General features: G+C 35.3%; 1 protein-coding gene across 8 annotated transcripts in view; it reads left to right on the top strand.

The window, feature by feature from the left end:
• ROCK1 (Rho associated coiled-coil containing protein kinase 1) overlaps window positions 1-18,505 on the top strand; it is an 85,847-nt gene that overhangs the window by 45,993 nt on the left and 21,349 nt on the right. For all 8 annotated transcript variants that reach the window (XR_002044803.3, XR_002044804.3, XM_010396366.4 and 5 more), the window contains exons 11-24: window positions 1,290-1,356; window positions 4,723-4,811; window positions 6,363-6,411; window positions 6,988-7,123; window positions 7,488-7,579; window positions 7,694-7,940; window positions 9,464-9,570; window positions 10,637-10,787; window positions 11,672-11,832; window positions 12,685-12,869; window positions 13,597-13,666; window positions 15,079-15,173; window positions 16,419-16,584; window positions 18,099-18,192. Coding sequence is in view for 6 of the 8 variants with exons in the window: in XM_010396366.4 (XP_010394668.1) it covers window positions 1,290-1,356; window positions 4,723-4,811; window positions 6,363-6,411; window positions 6,988-7,123; window positions 7,488-7,579; window positions 7,694-7,940; window positions 9,464-9,570; window positions 10,637-10,787; window positions 11,672-11,832; window positions 12,685-12,869; window positions 13,597-13,666; window positions 15,079-15,173; window positions 16,419-16,584; window positions 18,099-18,192 (1,709 nt within the window). In the remaining 2 variants the exon portion in view is untranslated. The remainder of the gene's footprint in view (window positions 1-1,289; window positions 1,357-4,722; window positions 4,812-6,362; window positions 6,412-6,987; window positions 7,124-7,487; window positions 7,580-7,693; window positions 7,941-9,463; window positions 9,571-10,636; window positions 10,788-11,671; window positions 11,833-12,684; window positions 12,870-13,596; window positions 13,667-15,078; window positions 15,174-16,418; window positions 16,585-18,098; window positions 18,193-18,505) is intronic.

Below are 18,505 nucleotides of genomic sequence, written 5' to 3'. Positions count from 1 at the left end.
AATTTAGAGAGCTAAGTGGCTGTGTTCTTGCTGTCACTGAACAGCTCTGCTCCTCCCTGCTACTATCATAACTTTGTAGGCTTACTAGAACTATAATGCTGGCCTAGAATTGAATTTTGTCCTGTGATATTCTGCTGTGGTGTGATGGTCTTGAAAACTCTGAAATGACTAGTCATGCTTGCTAAACCTGTAATCATAACTTTTGTTTTCTTTTTGTACTGAAAACAGTTCAAGTATTAAAAGAAAAATAAATCTGTATTTGGCCATTTTAACACAGGTTTTGGAATACCAGCTGAGAACGCTTTGTAGCCCTATCTGGCTTGTGAGTTCTCTTCTAGATTTGATGGAGCTGGTGCTGTGCCTAAGTATCACATTCTCACTGCTCAACAACCCTGGTGTGTAAAATATGGTGGCTTCTTGTGCTCCAAACAGCAAGCCTGATTCTATAAGGAAACAGCTTCATTTCCACTTTGTCATTTGATTGTCTGAAAGCTGGCCTGATGTTTAATTTGACCGTGGTTTGGAGATGCCTTTGATTTTACCCTCCTTGATCTTTTGGAGAGGTTTTTTTGCATCTGAAAAGATCCACGTGAAACAAAAAGAGGATGTGTCCATCTTTCTCAGCTCGTGTGTTGGAGAGTTACTCCTCACATAATCTGATGCCCTTAATAGATACTTTATGTCTCTTTAGAGCAGTTACCAGGCCAAGAATGTCACATCAAATACCAAAGGAATTTAAAAATAGTAATTTGTATTTGTTTACCTGACTCTTTAGAATCATCACAACTAGAAATTTATGGTATTTTTAGAAAACATTTATGTAAAATGAGAACACTGGCTTCAGGGAAAACTTTTTGTGTGTGGAACTCTTAGTAACTTTGTTGAAAGTCACACAATCTCTGCAGACTTTGCTTCATTACTGCTACTTGCTGCCTAAGTGCCTGAGTAAATATTTATGGGATGGAAGCCAATGAGAGTGTTGTAACCACGGAAAGCAAAGTTTTTTTTAATTATTATTTAAAAAAAGAAAAGTGGTTGTATTAGTATTTGGCATAAATCCTTTTTTTCTGGAGGCCTTCTATTGCAGCTTTCTACTTTAACCTTTATAATAAATTGAATTTTTCAATTATATGTGCTTAAATCTGATTATGTTACTATTTGATTATCCATATTTTGGAGCAGTAAATCTGGGAGTTATATTTTAGGATGTCTGTATTATCTTAATATTTTTTTCATAATCTTGCCTTTAAACAGCTCTTCAAATAAAACTTTAAAAAATGTTTTTGCAGGTATTTAGGTGTCCCTGCAGAAAATTCCAATGATAACAGAACAGGCTCCAGTGTGGACAAAAGTGTGGTATGTCTTCATATTTACTGTATCCTAATAAAGAGTCTACTGCACATATAGGCATAAACTGTTTTGAGTTAGAAATGTTTTAAGTTGTCTCAGTGTTTGGGATATGAGAAATCAATGCATAATTTTTAGCTCTTTAGTATGGCCTCCCTAATAAAGCTATTGGAAAAGCAGAATTTCACTTCTTAATGTAACATTGATTTTCCTGAATTGAGTAAAATAGCCAAAATGTTTTGTGGAAAAGGATTCACAGTTTTTATCTTTAGAAATATCAAAGTGCTTGTGCAGTGGTTTTTAGAGTACCTTATCAATCCTGGGTATCTTTGTGGCAACCATGGGGAGTCTGGACTTCCAGTGAATTAAGTGGGAGGTGGAAGATAAGGTACCAAACTTGGGCATTCTGCTCCTTCACAAGCCTTCCCCACAAGCTATTGGGAGTTGGGGCATTGAGGATCTGCATTTCTAGAGCAGTTCACCTAGCAAGAAATGGTCAGGAATTCTTTCTTGGGAATACTCGTTCCCAAGCATCTTGACAGTCAGGTTTCTGGCAAGATATGCTAAGGTGTTTGAGACTTAGAATCCAAGCATTCAACCATGTAAGTTCTGATATAAATCAAGCTATTCCCTGAGACTGGTTTGATATTTTACAAATTACATTCTTTCCAGAAGAAAGCATGGTCAAAAAATTAATAATTAAAAGAAATCTTGGCTTTGACTATGATCTACTTTGTTAGTATATTTTTCTGTTTTCTGTTGAGAGTAGAAGAGATGCTGATTTGTGTTCCCTTTTCTCTTAAACTGTCAATAAAAAGGTTTAAGGACACATGGCACTACCCAGAGAAAATTTGCACAGGGCAGGGGAACTGATTATGTCCTTTATTGGGCAACTGAATTTATTCGTTGAAATGGCTTGATTCTTTTTGTATATTGATGTGTTTGATATATTTTCTTTTCCTAATGAGCATTTGACTGTTGATACAGTAAAATTTAAAACCAGAGCCAGACTTTCAAATATTTGAAAATACTAAAAACTGTGTGCTGGCTTTTGGTTGACTTTGAAGAGAGGTACTGAATGGACTTGGCGTACTCAGTGGAATACTACTCAGTCTGTAGTTAAAGAGCCCTCAATAGTCCTGTCCATATTGTCAGACATATTTGAATGTCTTGTGATTTTAGCAGTTTTGGGAGGTGAAGGTCTGGAAGAATTTAAGTGTAGGAAGGTTTAAATAAATGTTGAGTCTTTACTACAAGGTATTTTTACCCCACAGTTCTTTCTCAGCTGTTTTTCTTTCATTACATGCTGTAATGAAAACGGTAATGTTGACACACTGTTAGCAAATTAATTAGTTCTGGAAATATAACACAAGGTGTTACCTGGTCTCTCTGCATTTTGACGTACTGAATGTCGTCTGGGAGAGATACGAGTGCCACAAATTTCCAAGAAATCGATTGTTTTGCAAGTGTGTAAAACTTCACAGAATTAGGCCATGATGTTGTGCAAAAATGGAATTCAATGTCTGATTGCTTACTTTGGTTTAGTGCTGCCATAACCACCTGTAAACAGTTAGATTTTTGGAAAAAGATGATTAACAGATGCTTTTGCACTGGATCTTAAGTTTTCTTCATTGCTCAGGGTACAGAATCAGACTCACTATGCTGTAGTGATTAAGAAAAATGAAACACTATGACAGTTCCAGAGGGATTTTTCTTGACTTCTCTGCTGCAGACAGACTTTCCTATAGTCCTTTCCTCCCCTGCTTCCTACTCAAAATGGAAACTGAGAACAAACTAAAACTTAAAGGAGTGCTTTTATACTGAGTTAATTGTAACTCAGGATTTTCTTGAGGTATTCTTTAGTCTATTGATAGCAGATTGTGCAGAACTTTGTCCGGAAGCCTGTTGTCTCTACTGATATAATTAGACTGCTCAGCAAGCTCAGATGGGTCCCCTGGGGTCCAGCCTGATGTGAGAACATGCAGAGACGGAGAAACGCAAGAGGATGCGATAGCAGTCCAAGCTAGTAGGAGTCAGTACAGAAATGCCTCAGTTGCCAGATGTCTTTTTAGACTTGTTTCTCATCTATCCCATTTAGTTCCTCTGTGCACCCTGTCTGGAAGGGCTGTAACATGAATTAAAAGAAATGGAAGAGCAATTACATTGAAACTTCGTTATCCTGTTTTGGGGTGTTTGCTGCAGTCCTTTCTTATAAAGTGAGAGCCTGTAAATAGTCTTGCTTCTTGCTTTATTTCTCAGTGGTTCATACCAGAGATAAATCCTTTGTGTACTGGTCCTTCCTTTTTCCTTAAAGTTTGGATTTAGAGGCCATCTCTTGTTTTTAACTACAACTATTGTTTGATCCACATAGTATTGTGTTCTATGTCACACCAGTTATTTGTTTTCCAGAGCTGCTCTGTTAAGTGCCGAAATGTGTAATTTTTGGATTTTTTTTGAGATTTTGGAGTTGAAACGGGAAACAAGAAAGGAAAGGATCAGAACCACTTGAATATGTTGCTGTGAAGAGAGTCTAGATTAGGAATGTAGTGCTTCTCTATGGAGTTCCAGAGCATTGAGGGAAATGTGGAAAAACTAAATAGGCCAAAATCCTGACAATATCAGTAGAAAGGTGAATGAATCAACACAAGGTTGACTTAATGAGCTGCCTCAAAGCTGACACCATCATGTTAACTGAGGATTTTAATGTTGGAATGGGATTATTGTGCCTAGATATTCGGTGGAAAGTAGATATTTTGAGGCTACATGAAAAGAATGAATTTCTGAGTTTATCCTGCTGGCAAACAGTACGTGCTATGCAGTAATGTGCTGTATTAACATCTGAAGTTTGTTACTATTTTTCAAACCTTAGTACAGTTCTAGCTGTAAAAATGATCTCTGGCTAAAGAGATGGTAAGAGCACTTTCTCCCCATTGCCAGTAACTGACAGGCCTGGTTCTGCTTCTTGAGCTTGTTGGGAGCTTGAAGATGCATTGCAAAATACATGTGGTGATTCATGCTAGAAGAAACTTTGAGACTAACAAAAGTGCTTTCTTACATCTATGTAGTAACGTCTTTAGTAAGATTCCAAAGAAATGTAAAACCAAGGAGGATTAATGATTTAGCTTAGCCCTGTAAATTTTGAAGATATCCTAAAATTTCATGCGCATGCAAATGAAAAAACTGTGTTATTTCTTGTAACTAAATTTTGGGGCAGGGAGGGAGGGACATGCATCACATTTCAATAAGGTAAAATGTCTTTTTGGTAGAAGAAGGTAAGCTGTGATATGATGTAAGCAGAACTGAATATTATTAAGTACTTCTTTAAAGTTTCTAAATTTAATGCATGTTCTTTCATGTACAAATATATACTTAAAGCTGGAAAATATGCAGAAGATGATCTATGACTTAGAAGAACAGCTACATAATGAAATGCAGTTGAAAGATGAAATGGAGCAAAAGTGCAGGTGAGACTTTGAACTTTAATTGTTTACATAATTTAAATGTATCTAACACTTCAGTTTTGTGTTACTGCTTTAGGGATTACCAGGATAACACTAAGAATAGTATGGTAGTTCCCCAGGGGAGTTCCAGGCACAGCTTTAAGTAATTCTACAATTTTCTTGAGTATAGTATAAAGAAAATGTTTGGGTTTTTTTTTTTTCATTGACATCCATGTAACACATGTTCTTTCTGAACACTTAAGTGTTTGAGTTTACCTGATATCTCTGTATTCAGATGTTTTATTGGACTGAGGTACACACTCATCATGCTGATTTCTTTGAAAATGTGAGATTCTGTATATATGGCTTGTATTGGGTTATTAAAATTAATTAGCTGTTTTCCAAATACAGGGTACTTGTTGGAAAACCACTTTTTTTTTTCTATGACTGACATGTAAGAACAACTATTTGCTTTCTAAAATCCTGTTTCTACCATGTTGAAGAAGCATTTTTCTTGCAGCTACACTTATGAACAAATGGTTGAGATTATTCTTTTCTGATAATCAGGCATTTTTATTCAGAGTCATGCAAACTAAATTCCCCTTCAGTTAGCTTCTCCTTTTGAAGTCTTTTCCTGAAGGATTAAATAATACTAGGAGGCAACACTAGGTATAGGATACAGGAAGAATTTAGACTTGTGAATTAGAGCCATAGTGTGTAGCTACACAAGCTCTTTAGGTGTAAACTGGTAACCGAAGTGGTCTGGTGGGAATTTATGCTGTGTGCCACTGTTGCACTGTTGGGAAGTTCTGATTGCTCTCCACAAGCAGGGCATACATTCTTGAGGGATACTCAGTAGCTGTCTTCTGCAGTGCTGCTGGAGTTGTCAGAGCACAACTGTGTCTTCTGGTATGTCATACCATTCACTGTGCAGTTAGTAGACAGGAGACAGAGGCAGTTACAACAGTTAGCATTTTTTGTACCTGCCAGGTAGCCTTGTCTGGGTCCTTTTTGTTGCCTCTTTGAAGAGGGATAGCTGCCTCCAAAAATGCAGTGGATGTGTCAGTGTTATGGCCAGTTAAATGAGGTTTTACTGTGCATTTTGCCTCACTCTCTCTGTAGTCCAGCGTTCTAATACATTGCTTCAACAGAGAGACTTCCAAATAATATTATTCATATACCTTTATCTGTAGTAGGGAGCTGTCTACTGTGGAATTAATGAACTATGGTAGATACTTGGAAGTCACAACTAGAGGAAGTTTTTGCAGCTTACCAGGGTGTTCTAATCTTAAGGATAACCTGTTGTGTACATACACTATTTTTTGCAGATTAAGGGATAACATGTGGCATCTAAAGTTTTGCATATTTAATCACTGCAAAACTGATAAATACTTAGTGATGCATTTTACAAATTATTTGCAGTGATTGATTGTCTTCAGTTTTAAATGTTCATTACAAAATAACATTAGTCAAATTATAAATGTTCACTTTAGTAATAGTCACAAATCATTTCACTAGAAAAACAGTATGTATAATGTATAATGTATCTATTAAATGATCTTGTGTTATTTTTAGATCTTCAAACATAAAGCTAGACAAGATAATGAAAGAACTGGATGAAGAGGTAATGTTTTTTCCTCACTGAAGTTGCCTTAATTGGCTAAAGAGTGGAGTTAGGAATAGTACTTCTATGATTATAAGATTTTTTATGTGACTAAAACAATTGTTCTGTGTTCAAGTTTGAGACCTAACTATCATGTTTCAAGACATAGCATTGGGAGATAATATTTTTATTTGTACACGTTTTCAAAAACTTTTCTTCCTGTAAGTCATACTGATTTCTGTTTACTCTGGTACTTATTTTGCTTAGTCTTGATCACTGCAATTTTTCTGGAGTTTATCAAAATCAATTACTACAAAAATACAGCTTATTTTCTATTGAGTCCTTCTCTTGTCTCTTGATAATAATTTTGTAGCTACTTTAGATGTAATCATACTAACAACAATTTTTCTAGTAATTGTATAAATTTGTCATGTAGAAGTTAAAAAAGCCATCTTTTCTGAAAACCTTTCCAAGAAAGCCAGAAATTCATTCATTGAAACAATGTATCAGTTTCCTTGTTTAGTTAGTTGCAGAGATACTGATTTAGGGATCACTCCTTCAAATGTAACTATAAAACACCAATTCTTTGAATTTTAGGGAAATCAAAGAAAGAACTTGGAAACAACAGTGTCTCAGATTGAGAAGGAAAAGGTGGTATTACAACACAAGATAAATGAGTACCAAAGAAAGTTTGAACAAGAGAATGAAAAAAGACGTAATGTGGAAAATGAAGGTATGCAATATTGTCCAAACATTGGTACTGATTAGGTATATGATGTGTTTTGGAGAATAATTTAGTATCATAGTATCTTAAGTGCTATGCAACTTCAAAGAAAAGGGATCTTTTCAAATAATGAACACAGATTTTGAGGGTTTTTTTATTTGAACCCAATTTTTTTGTTCTTATTTTTAACTTCTGTTCTCTGCACTGTGCATTGTTGGTCTGCAAGCACACAAAAAAATATATAAGAAGCAAAAAAGTCAACAGAAGATCTATTAATGCAAAAAATATTTTTGAGCATGTTTGTGTAAAAAAACAAGAACAAAACCCTAAGAGTTTTTTAATACGCTGTATTAATAGTGCAATTTCTCTTTAGTGTCCACACTAAAAGATCAGATGGAAGACTTGAAAAAAATCAGCCAGCATTCACAAATTTCAAATGAGAAGATAACACAGCTACAAAAACAAGTATGTTTTTTGTGTTCTTTGTCTTCATTATTTCTTAGATTTGAGCATTCAAATGTAGCAAAAGTGGTTCCATGATCTTTATATTTGAGAATCTTGTCTGGTTTGTTTTAACAGCTAGAAGAAGCAAATGATTTGCTGAGGACAGAATCGGACACAGCTGCAAGACTGAGAAAGGGTAACACAGAAATGAGCAAGTCATTAAGTCAGGTTGAATCACTGAATAGAGAACTGCAGGAAAGGTGCAGAGTTCTGGAAAGCACAAAACTGCAGGTGGAGAAAGATTATTACCAACTACAAGCAGCTTTGGAGTCAGAACGAAGGGACAGAAGTCATGGATCTGAAATGATTGGAGAACTACAGGGTAATTATTCTGAATTTATACTTTACCAAAAAAAGTTGTGATAACCCTACTTAAGTGGAGTACAGTTTGATAATGGGAGGAAAGCCAACCTGCAAACAATGCGTGACTGAACAATTTCTGAAGATTGGATCTGGCTTCCTGATCATGTTGAGCAGCTCTTGGGAGGGAAAGAGAATATCAAAATCAAGGAGTGTCAAACACTGTGAGTCTGGGGCTGCCCTGACTAAAAGTCTTGAGTCCAGTGGTGCAAAAGTATGAAGAGCTGATACAGTGCTAGAGAGGATGCAGCCTGTCTTACTGCCTTGTGCAGTAGCCAAGTTGATATATCCTGCATTTTCTCTTCTTTCATTTGTGGAGAAAGCTATTTTTTTATTAAATTGCATTTTTCTTTTATGATGATTCGACATTACTTTATAAGCAAGGTTAAGAGCACCAATAAGGGATGCAGATGTGGAATCCCTTTTTTCAGGATGCTTGAAACTTTTTGCTATTTGTACTGATTCTTCATACTAGGAGCTATTCAGATGCATTAGTTCACGATTGTGCCTGTGCTAGTGGACCCTGACTCTTAACTTGCCATTTTGAACCATCTGTGTGCAGTATTGAGTTTCCATGAGGTGCAGGCTTTTGATGAGGACTCTCCTTTCCCTTCTAAAAGGGAGCCTATAAGACAGAGACTTTTTACCAGGGCCTGTAGTGACAAGGGGCAATGGTTTTGAATTGAAAGAGAGTAGATTTAGATACAGGAAGAAATTTTTAACAATAAGGATAGTGAGACCCTGGGACAGGTTGCCTAGAGAAACTGTTGTTACCTTGTCCCTGCAAGTGTTTCAGGCTAGGTTGGATGGGGCTTTGAGCAGCATGGTCTAGTGAGAGGTGTCCCTGCATGTGGCAGGGAGGTTGGACCTAGGTGGTTTCCAAACCAAGTGATCCTACTTAGTATTTCATATAAACTCTTATGCCACACAAGGGTAGATGCTGTGGGGTTTGAGGAATAGTTCCTTTTTCCATGTCATAGCATTTAAAATCATATAGGATGTTTTTGGTTGGAAAAGACCTCTAAGATCATTGAGTCCAGCTGTTAACCCAGAACTGCCAGTGCCTGACTTCCCTATGGTTTGAGTCACAGGTGAATACATGTTGTGTTAGTACCCACAGATCTGAGACTGACATTCTACGTAATGTGCCTTATCTACATGTTAGTGAAGTTAGCATCAGGAAAGGTGCTTGTTCCATAGCATAGCAGAGCTTGGGTTAATGAAAGAAATTTTGAATATTAGATACTGGAAGTGATGGAAGGCAGTAACCATTTCTGCATGATTGGTTTTTGTGAATTGTTACTGATGGCGTGCATAAAGAGTGTCTAAAAAGGTCAGTTTCCCCTGCAATGTATGGCCTTTGCATGGCTGAAAAATTTGAAGTATTTGAAATATTTTATGGGCCCAGAAATCACTAAAAGTTCCAAAGCCAATTGATCTAAGTAAAGTAACTAATATTGAGTGGTATTTAATTTTTTGTGGCAGTTCGGATTACAACTTTACAAGAAGAAGTTAAAAACATTAAAAACAATCTTGAAAGAGTGGAAGTGGAAAGAAAACAAGCACAGGATATGCTTAATCATTCAGAAAAGGTATGGTGAAATTCTTTTGAGGCTGATGCTCTTTGTCAGCTTTTGACTATATTTTCAAATATTATTTATTGTTCTAAATTAGTCTTATGTTTAGATTAACTGAGTACTGCTAGTTTACAGTCTCATCAGGGTGGTCTCACAAGTCCTCAGGTAGTTCTTACTTGTAGCACCAGGCGTAAAAATTGTGTTTGTCATTCACTATCACTGGTTCAAGGATCCAGTCCTACTGCCAGTAGCAAGGAATTTTTTTTCTGCTGCCTAACTATGACTGCAAAGACTTGCCTCTGAAAATCTATGAACTTTTTGAAAATCAGATTTTTTTTTCTGCCTTTACTGGATTTTAACTTGACTGGATCAGTGCTAGTTGAGCCTTTTGCTCAACTTTGGTGCGGCATTTTTTTCTGTCCTTCTGTCCTTCCTTCTGAGAATGTCCACCTAACATCTCTGATCTCCTCCATGTGATGGAGAAACAAGAAGAGTAAAAGGGAATATTGCATCCCTTCTCCAGACAACTGCAGAGTTAACTCTCTGTAGTGAGGTCAGGTTAAGACTTGCTGTGCTGTGTGGTCTGTGCAAATAAACCAGAGATTGAACTGCCAGTGAGGGAAGAGGTGAGCAATTCTAAGTTGTTGCTATGTGAAGGAGCCTTTCAAAGGCAAGTCCTCATCTCTCAAAGCACATCTCCAGTGCTTGTTTGATGAATTACTGTTAATGCCTGGCAATCCTAGCAATGAAATAACATGATTGCATCCAGGTAACAATAATTCAGATTCCTCTGTGTTCTAGGATGTCAGTTCATTAGTTGTATGTTTCCAATTTAGGTGACTACTGATTATTCAAACTGGGTTGTTTTCATTATCTTAGAAATTTATTGACTACTGAAAAAAAGTTAATTAAATTTTTTCCAGAGCACTGAGTACAGTTTTGATCTGTTACTGTTCTTTATTAAGCATGGAAAATAACATTGATAATCTCTTGATAACGAAAAGTTAATACTAAAAAACAGAATAAAAGGGTGATTCCCTCACGTATTGCAGAAATCTGGTAACTTTTCCCTTATCTTTAGGAAAAGAATAATTTAGAGATAGATTTGAACTACAAGCTGAAATCCTTACAAGACCGGTTAGAACAGGAAGTCAATGAGCACAAAGTGACTAAAGCGCGGTTAACTGACAAACACCAGTCAATAGAGGAGGCAAGATCAGTTGCGATGTGTGGTAAGTGTTTCCTGCAAGTTTCAGGTAAATACGTAATAAAACGTGTTTTGATCGCGGTGTTTTAATGCACATTGTCTTACTACATAGTACTCTTGCACTAGTGTTTGATCCCTTGTGTAAAGAAAATGCGTACTGAAATCTTAAAATATGAAAACTACACATTATAAATTATTTTCCCGAACATGCTATTTCATAAAAGTTGTATTGTTTCTTAATGTTTTGCATACCTTACTTCAAAGCCTTCCTTGGCTTCTAAAATGCTATTGAATCTTGAAATGCTGGCTAATGCTAAACGAGATTGAAGGAATGCATTATCAAGAGAGATGTCTGAGTGTTCATTCCTGTGTAACTGCATAAAAAATACCAGAGTTGTATTAGGCTTGTCTGAAGTGAAGGGAGAAGTTTCTTTTATAGACGTATGTACGTGAATCAAAGGTGTGTCTTGATCTCATAATTGAGTATGTCAGGTTTTCTCTGTGAAGGTCATCAGTACCTAAATGCAGTTTTTAGAGTTAAATAAATGGCAGTGTTTTTTTCTTTTGCTACTATCCATTCATGGAAATGAAACTTTGCCTTACTTCATAATGATTACTTCAGGAATCTGTGTTTTTTATTTCTTTCACTGTTTATCTTTCAGTTGTCATGATAATGTTCCAGTGCTTTCTTTGAATGCAGATTGGAATTGTATTTCTTTTTTAGTGTTCCTTGTAATAATGCCAGGATCTTTTTACTTAGTAATCAGTTGATCAAACAGCAAAAGAGCTTAGATAGCTGAAGAAAGGGGTCTGAAAAATATTAGGATATTTAAGACTGTTTGCACAAAAGCATGCTTGCAGATGCTACGTATTCATATTTGTTGTTTTTCTTTCCCTAATCTTTTTTAGAAATGGAAAAAAAGATAAGGGAAGAACGGGCAGCAAGAGAAAAGGCAGAAAATCGAATAGTTCAAGCTGAAAAACAGTGTTCCATGTTGGACTTTGACCTGAAGCAATCTCAGCAGAAACTGGAACATCTTCTTCAGCAAAAGGAGAGACTGGAAGATGAAGTAAGCAAAATGTTCATCACTAATAATTTTCTATATAAATAAGAAACTAGAGTTGCACTGAGAAATAGAAAATTAACTTACACTGATCTCCTTATAATACTACAGCTCTCAATAGAATTGAGGATAGTTGTTCGCCTAAGTAGGTTTAGGTAATTTCTTCTTGTTTCTTAGCTCTTACTTTCCTTACATATTTGAACCTCAATTCAATATAACACATTTTTTTGTGTTTTCTCTTTTTCTAAAGAAAAAATTTACTTGTGAATTTGACTGTGCAGCCTGATTTACAGATCTGAGTTTGTGTTGTCTAGTTTGCATTCTTTCCAAAATTTGTTCAAGGAAATGCAGTTAGAACACTGAGTGTGAAAACTAGGTCTTAAGAATGATAGCTTCATCCTTACATTTTCTTTACAGGACAGTGGGAATGAAGTTTCTAACACCTCTCTTAGGGGTCATGACTCATGTAAATTAGCTTTTAGGTAGTTGGTAAGCTGCATTTTTTTTCTAGGGTGAGAGGTTTTTAAAATCTGAAATCCATGGAGAGGTTTCCAGACAATTTGGGCTTCTTCAGTTGTTGTCCTTCAGAAAACAAATTGGGAATTTTGAAATAAACTAAAAATGGGAAAGCTTTAGCATCCTGCAGCGTCATAGCCATAGGTTCTGTAAGGGCAGCATCTCTGTGTGAGATTGTTGCTCTGAAATATTGGGAGATTCAGGAATGTTTTGACATATGGTACGTGGTGTAGCATCTAGTTAGTGGTGTTTAATATAAAATAATCCATATATGAAACCTCTTCAGCCACATGCAATTGCTTATTTAGCAAAGGCTCCTAAACTGAAATGTTTCTCATTTAGGTAAAGAATCTGACACTTAAGCTAGAACAAGAGACAAATAAGCGAATAATGGCACAGAATGAATTAAAGGCGCAAGCTTTTGAAGCTGATAACTTGAAGGGTTCTGAGAAGCAGCTGAAACAGGAAATCAATACATTGTTGGAAGCAAAGAGATTACTGGAATTTGAGTTGGCTCAACTTGCAAAGTAAGTAAAAACCTGAAGTAAAATGGAAAAAATTGCTTAATTTTACATGTACTATTTTGCCTGTTTCTGCTAGTGAATAAAGTTCTCTGGTGCATAGGCATTTTTTCCTAAACTAAAAGAGTATTTTTAGCTTCATGTTATGATTCCTATGTAGCTGCATGTTATGATTTCTATGTAGCCTTCAGTGTTGGAATATTTTTGTTATGAGCTATGAGTCAGAACAGTTCTTGGCTCACCATTCTATGTTAAGGCACACACATATATATCTGTGTGTATATATGTGTATGTGTGTGTATACATATATATATGCCTCTTTTATTTGAGTGACTTCTTTATGGATTGACTCCAGTGCTACTTACTAAATCATATGGGACTTTTAGTACATGAGAGTCAGTAGTTCCCTTTAAGTGCCTAATTAATTTTCTTAAGGTTTCTTGAACTGACATTTTTCATTAATTAGACTTCTATCATATATTCCTTCAGCTGACTTGATGTTTCTCCATCTAGAGTACTTCTTGGCTTCTAAATTACATACTGAAACAATCATCATTTTAGAATAAGAACTGTATTAAATGAGAATTTTAGGATGCAGCAAACTGTTGCTCTTTGTGAAATAATATTTATGCAAATGGAAGATCATTGTAGGATGCTGTCCCGGGTAGAAATTGTCTTAGTCTTTTGTTAGTACCTGACTTTTAAAATGTTTCCCTTTTTTATTCCTTCAAAGACAGTACAGGGGAAATGAAGGTCAGATGCGTGAACTTCAGGATCAGCTTGAAGCTGAGCAGTATTTTTCGGTAAGACTTGTAAGGAATTGCATCTGCTACATTTTGATGTAAAATCATTTAACAGTGAATAGTTGTAACTAAAATTGTTTTAATGTAAGTAACAGCCTGGCATAAGCCAGCAATTCAGAAAATCCTGCTTGAAACACAAATAAGGAACAAAGCATTAGAGAGCATTAGATGGTGTATCTAAAATGTTGCTTTGTTGTTTGTCAAAACTTACATTACACTGAGTAACTCTTACCTGAATTATTCATCAGAGTTGTTCCTATCTTGAGGTTGGAAAGGGGAAATTTTTCTGATATAATTTGAGACTTTGTAGAGAGTTCAGAATCTCCAAACTTACTGGAAAATACTCCATGCTGTTGATCTACCATACATACGTTTAAGAAGCATAGATCCAGTAGCATTCTGCATATATTCCTTTTTCTAAAAAGATACCTTCTCTTCACCTGAATCCCTGAAGAACCTTACTGGGTACTCCAGGTAAACAAAATGTGTATTTCATTAGATGTAGTGCGATCTGTTTCGTCTCTGTGAAAAGAAACAATAGCATGAGATTCTCTGTAACAACTGAAGTTCAAATACATTTGTGAATATGGACAGACTCATTTCACTTTGGGAAATAGTTTTAAATTTGGTTTTTCCTGGGAGAGGCAATAAAAATTTTTATGTTTACTAAACTGCATATGATTGTCATTTCATTATCTGTTACAGGGGCTTTTTGTGCATTTTTCCATGACATACTGCTAATAAGAAGATGCAGAGCATTGTGTTTCTCAGTTTTTTCTTTTTTCACTAACTTGTAGTTTAAATAAGACATTCATAATTCAGTCTGAATATTTAGAAAAAGTAGTTTACTGTAGAAGTTCAAATTTTAAGTTTCAGAATTGCAGGTGATGTTAATAGCAATATAGTAATTAAAACCAGAAGTAATTCACAGAATTCATTCACATAAATCAGGCCTCAGCTGAATCACTTACTAAGAGAAAGTTTGTGCAGAAAAAACTTAAGCTTCTAAGAGAAAAGATACATGGGCACCAAGAGAAAGCAACAGGTGAAAGCACAGAATGGTGTTAGGCTTGTTAGACAAACATTTTGAGACAGTGATGCTTCAAGAGGATGCAGTTTTGTCCTGTTGTGTCCAGGAGACCTGCTCTGCTGTGTCACAGTGCCTAGTTTCTCTTTTGCTGCAGGTGTATTTGTGCAGCTGTGTAGGAAAACAGATTAGAAAATTGAAAAGTAATTTGGTCATATCAGTTCTCTACCCAGCAGAAACTGGAAAGAAGCATCAGGGAGAGGCAGTAATGGCAGTATTGGCATGTGTTGGGGTTTGACAAATTCAGACTACCTAGGCTGAAAACAAGGAAGAATTTCACTATGGAATTTGAGTAATGATTTCTTTTTTATGCTTTCTTTTACAGACACTTTACAAAACTCAGGTTAAGGAACTGAAAGAGGAGATTGATGAAAAGAATAAAGAAACACAAAGAAAAATGCAGGAGTTGCAAAATGAAAAGTATGCCCATTATGTTTCTCACATACACTTAAGTTTTTCCGTGGAATATTGTCTCAGTCGCGAATACTTTGAATCAGATTTAAAATGTTTTAATTCCTTCAGAAAAAGGCCTCAAAAGTGTTCTGTAGCACACCTCGTAAATGGCAGATACATAAGATGTTACCTATACTGACACTCAAAGTCAAATTTGCTTTGGACATTGTAATGCCTGTAAGAAGAATAATGACTTCTCTGAGAATTTAGTAAGATTCAATAATTTGAAAAAACATTCTAATTTGCGGTAATCATATCACTTACCAACTTCTTTAATTTGATTATATTACCCTGATAATTACTTAATATATTTCTATGTCAGTAAAATAATTTGAGAAAAAGGTAACGAAAAGTCTTTGCATTTGAAATTTAGTATATTTCTGATTACAGCAACAATTGTTATTTTAACAACCATTAATTGTGATGTACTATTTTCTAAGTTATTTAAGAAGAAAAAAATTTTAAGCTTTTTAAGGTTTTTCCAATTTCTTAATTTATTTCGTAAGCTGAAGAAGCAGACTGTAGCCTCATGCATGAAGTACAATTTTTTCTAAAGTCTGTGTCTCTTGTTCTGCTTCAGCATCAGCATTGAAAAACTGAGGTTATGTACAGTGTTCTTTTTGTACAGCATTTTGGTGGGCTAAGAAAGGGAGAAAGAAAAGATATTGTGCTAATAAATATGGTGTAGGAGGAAAATACACGTGTTTCTGCAAAGTTGTTCAGAAGTGGTAACCAACATAAAAAAAATGGGGAGGGAAGAGAAGGTAGCCAAGACTTCCCTTATTCTTCTTGGGGTTAATTATTTATTTTCTTACTTCTTTTTATAGATTCTCTGTATTCTATTCCCTCACTATTCTCTGCAATCTTATGTTCATCATAAATGTTTCTCACTTGGATATAACTATGGGAATTGTGATAATGGGCAAATGTGGGTTAAGTATCTTTTGATGGGACCACTCTGTACGTGTAATTCAATTTTATTTTCTGTTCCTAAAAGGGAGGAGAATTGAAATGCTAATGAAATAGTGAGCTTGCTGCTGTAGCTTGTGTGGACCATCAAAAGATGCAAGTGTACAGAATGAAGTTTTATAACTCTTGCTTTTCTTAAGAAACTAAGATAATGGCCATTAGCTGAGTGATATAATTTGGGTTTGATAGTCTTAATGAAAATTTGGAATGTTTTGCATAGGCATCTTAATGTCCTTTTTACAGAGAAGCACTCGCTACCCAGCTGGATTTAGCTGAAACCAAAGCTGAGTCGGAACGGTTGGCACGGGCACTCGCTGAAGAACAGTATTATGAACTGAATCAGGAAAGCAAAAAAGCTGCATCAAGGCACAGGCAAGAATTGACTGATAAGGACATCATCATAAGAAGGGTAAATTAACTGTTATCAATACCTGTATAAATCCCTTCCAACTGGAAACAGAAATTCATAGCTTTAATTTATAAAGTCTTGTTGTGATAGTAAGTGATAATTAATTAAATATCTTAAGTTTTGGGCTCATTGGAACCTTAAACATTTAATTTCATCGTGTGACCTCCCTAAAAAGCAGAATTCATTAATCTGAGGTGAAGCCAGAAAGAAAATCAAGTGAATGTCTATGATTCAGTTATTAAGCCTTTTGTATTTACTTCTTGTCATTGCCAAGTGTATTACTGAAATCTTGTAGCTTTGTGGAGCAGTGTATTAGAGACTCTTACTGAAAAGTAACTTAGTCTTTAAAAAAAAAAACAAACCCACTTCAGAGTCACAAAAACCCACAAGCCAAAACTCAAACTGTAATTTTTGAATACGCTTTATAGCATAACTTTTGAGTGTTGGTAGGAGCTTGATAAATGTCTTTAACTGGCAAGTCTCAAATAGGATGCCATATGTAGCATAGTTATTTTATCATTGTTGTTTTTCCCATTTAGCATCAGCTATGCATGTTTTCTTAAAAAATCCTGGGGGTGTAAAGCTCCAGATGTAACTGAACTTGGCTCAGTTGCTCTAAGCTTTCTGTTAGTGCTACCATGGATATTCCATCCCTGTGTAAAGATAGTGCAAATAGTGTTTGTTTCATGAATTTGCTTTTATAAGCTTGAGATCTCCATAATACCACCATTTCTTAAGCACCATTTAGAAGACTATTTCTGTGGCATCAAAGGAATACCTTCTTGCCAGTATCTTCCTTGGTTTCATATATTCTGATAATTTTGTCAGACAGCTTGATACACAGGCATTTGCATAGGCTTCAAACAAAAACTTCGTTCAGGAATACAGTTATGTCTGGTTTTTCATATATATTTGTTAAATGATCCTGGCTGTGGCAGTGAACATACTCGCATATTCAGTGTCGTGGTTTTCTTTCCCTTTTCTTTTTTTTGCAAGCTCTGTACATATTTACCTATTTCTGCATTGTCTTAGAACAGATTTGGTTTTATTTTTATCCTGACTTTAATGATTTATGACAATTATTTAGCAGTAAATGCCTTGTATCTACTCTAGCCTTTAATGCTGTAGTTCTGTCACCTGTCAGCTACTTTTCTGTCTGGATTCAAGGTATCAGACCTCTTCATATTAGTTTTTCTAAAGTACAGCAAATTAATTGAAAATTTCCACATTCCATGACTGACAGTCTAACTTAAGTTGATTTTCAATTATATACTACAGTGTTGTCAGTTCTGCAATGATTTTTTTTTTTTTCCTGGGACAGGTGTATTTTGAGCTTTATGGTAAATCAAAACAGCACAGAAAAATAGTAGCATTTTTTAAAAGTTCACATAGGTAGAAGGTGTTCTAAGTAAATGGTTGTTAGAGAATTAAGGGTATTTAAAATAATAGTACTATAAATATTTTTAGAATTTATGCCAAGTTCTTTATTTTACAATGTGTTTCTTTTCATGTAGCTGGAAGAAACTAATAACACTTTAACCAAAGATGTTGATTTAATAACAAAGGAAAATACAGAGATCAGTGAAAAATTTAAGAAACAAGAAGAAGGTATGTCATGTGTGGAGTTTTAATTGATTTGTTCTGAAGCACAATTGAATTTGAAGCATATGTGGAGAAATGGGAAGTGGAAGAAGACATTGCTGTTTATCTTCCATATTATTTTGGGCTTGATATTGGCTTTAGTATTTCATTTTTGTGCCTTTCTGATATATCCTTCTGGTAATTTTCTGTCATTGCAGTAGCGTTAAACTGGTAACCTTTGTCTTTGCAAACTGTATTGTGCTCAAAAAGGGAAACAATAGGAAAACAGAATGGAAAAAAATATGCACTTATAGAAGTAATTAGGTTTAAAAATATTTAC

The sequence above is a fragment of the Corvus cornix genome, chromosome 2 (assembly GCF_000738735.6).
Source record: "Corvus cornix cornix isolate S_Up_H32 chromosome 2, ASM73873v5, whole genome shotgun sequence".
NCBI classification, from domain to species: Eukaryota; Metazoa; Chordata; class Aves; order Passeriformes; family Corvidae; genus Corvus; species Corvus cornix.
The sequence above is the reverse complement of the archived record's forward strand: the minus strand, read 5'-3'. Positions and strand labels throughout refer to the sequence as shown.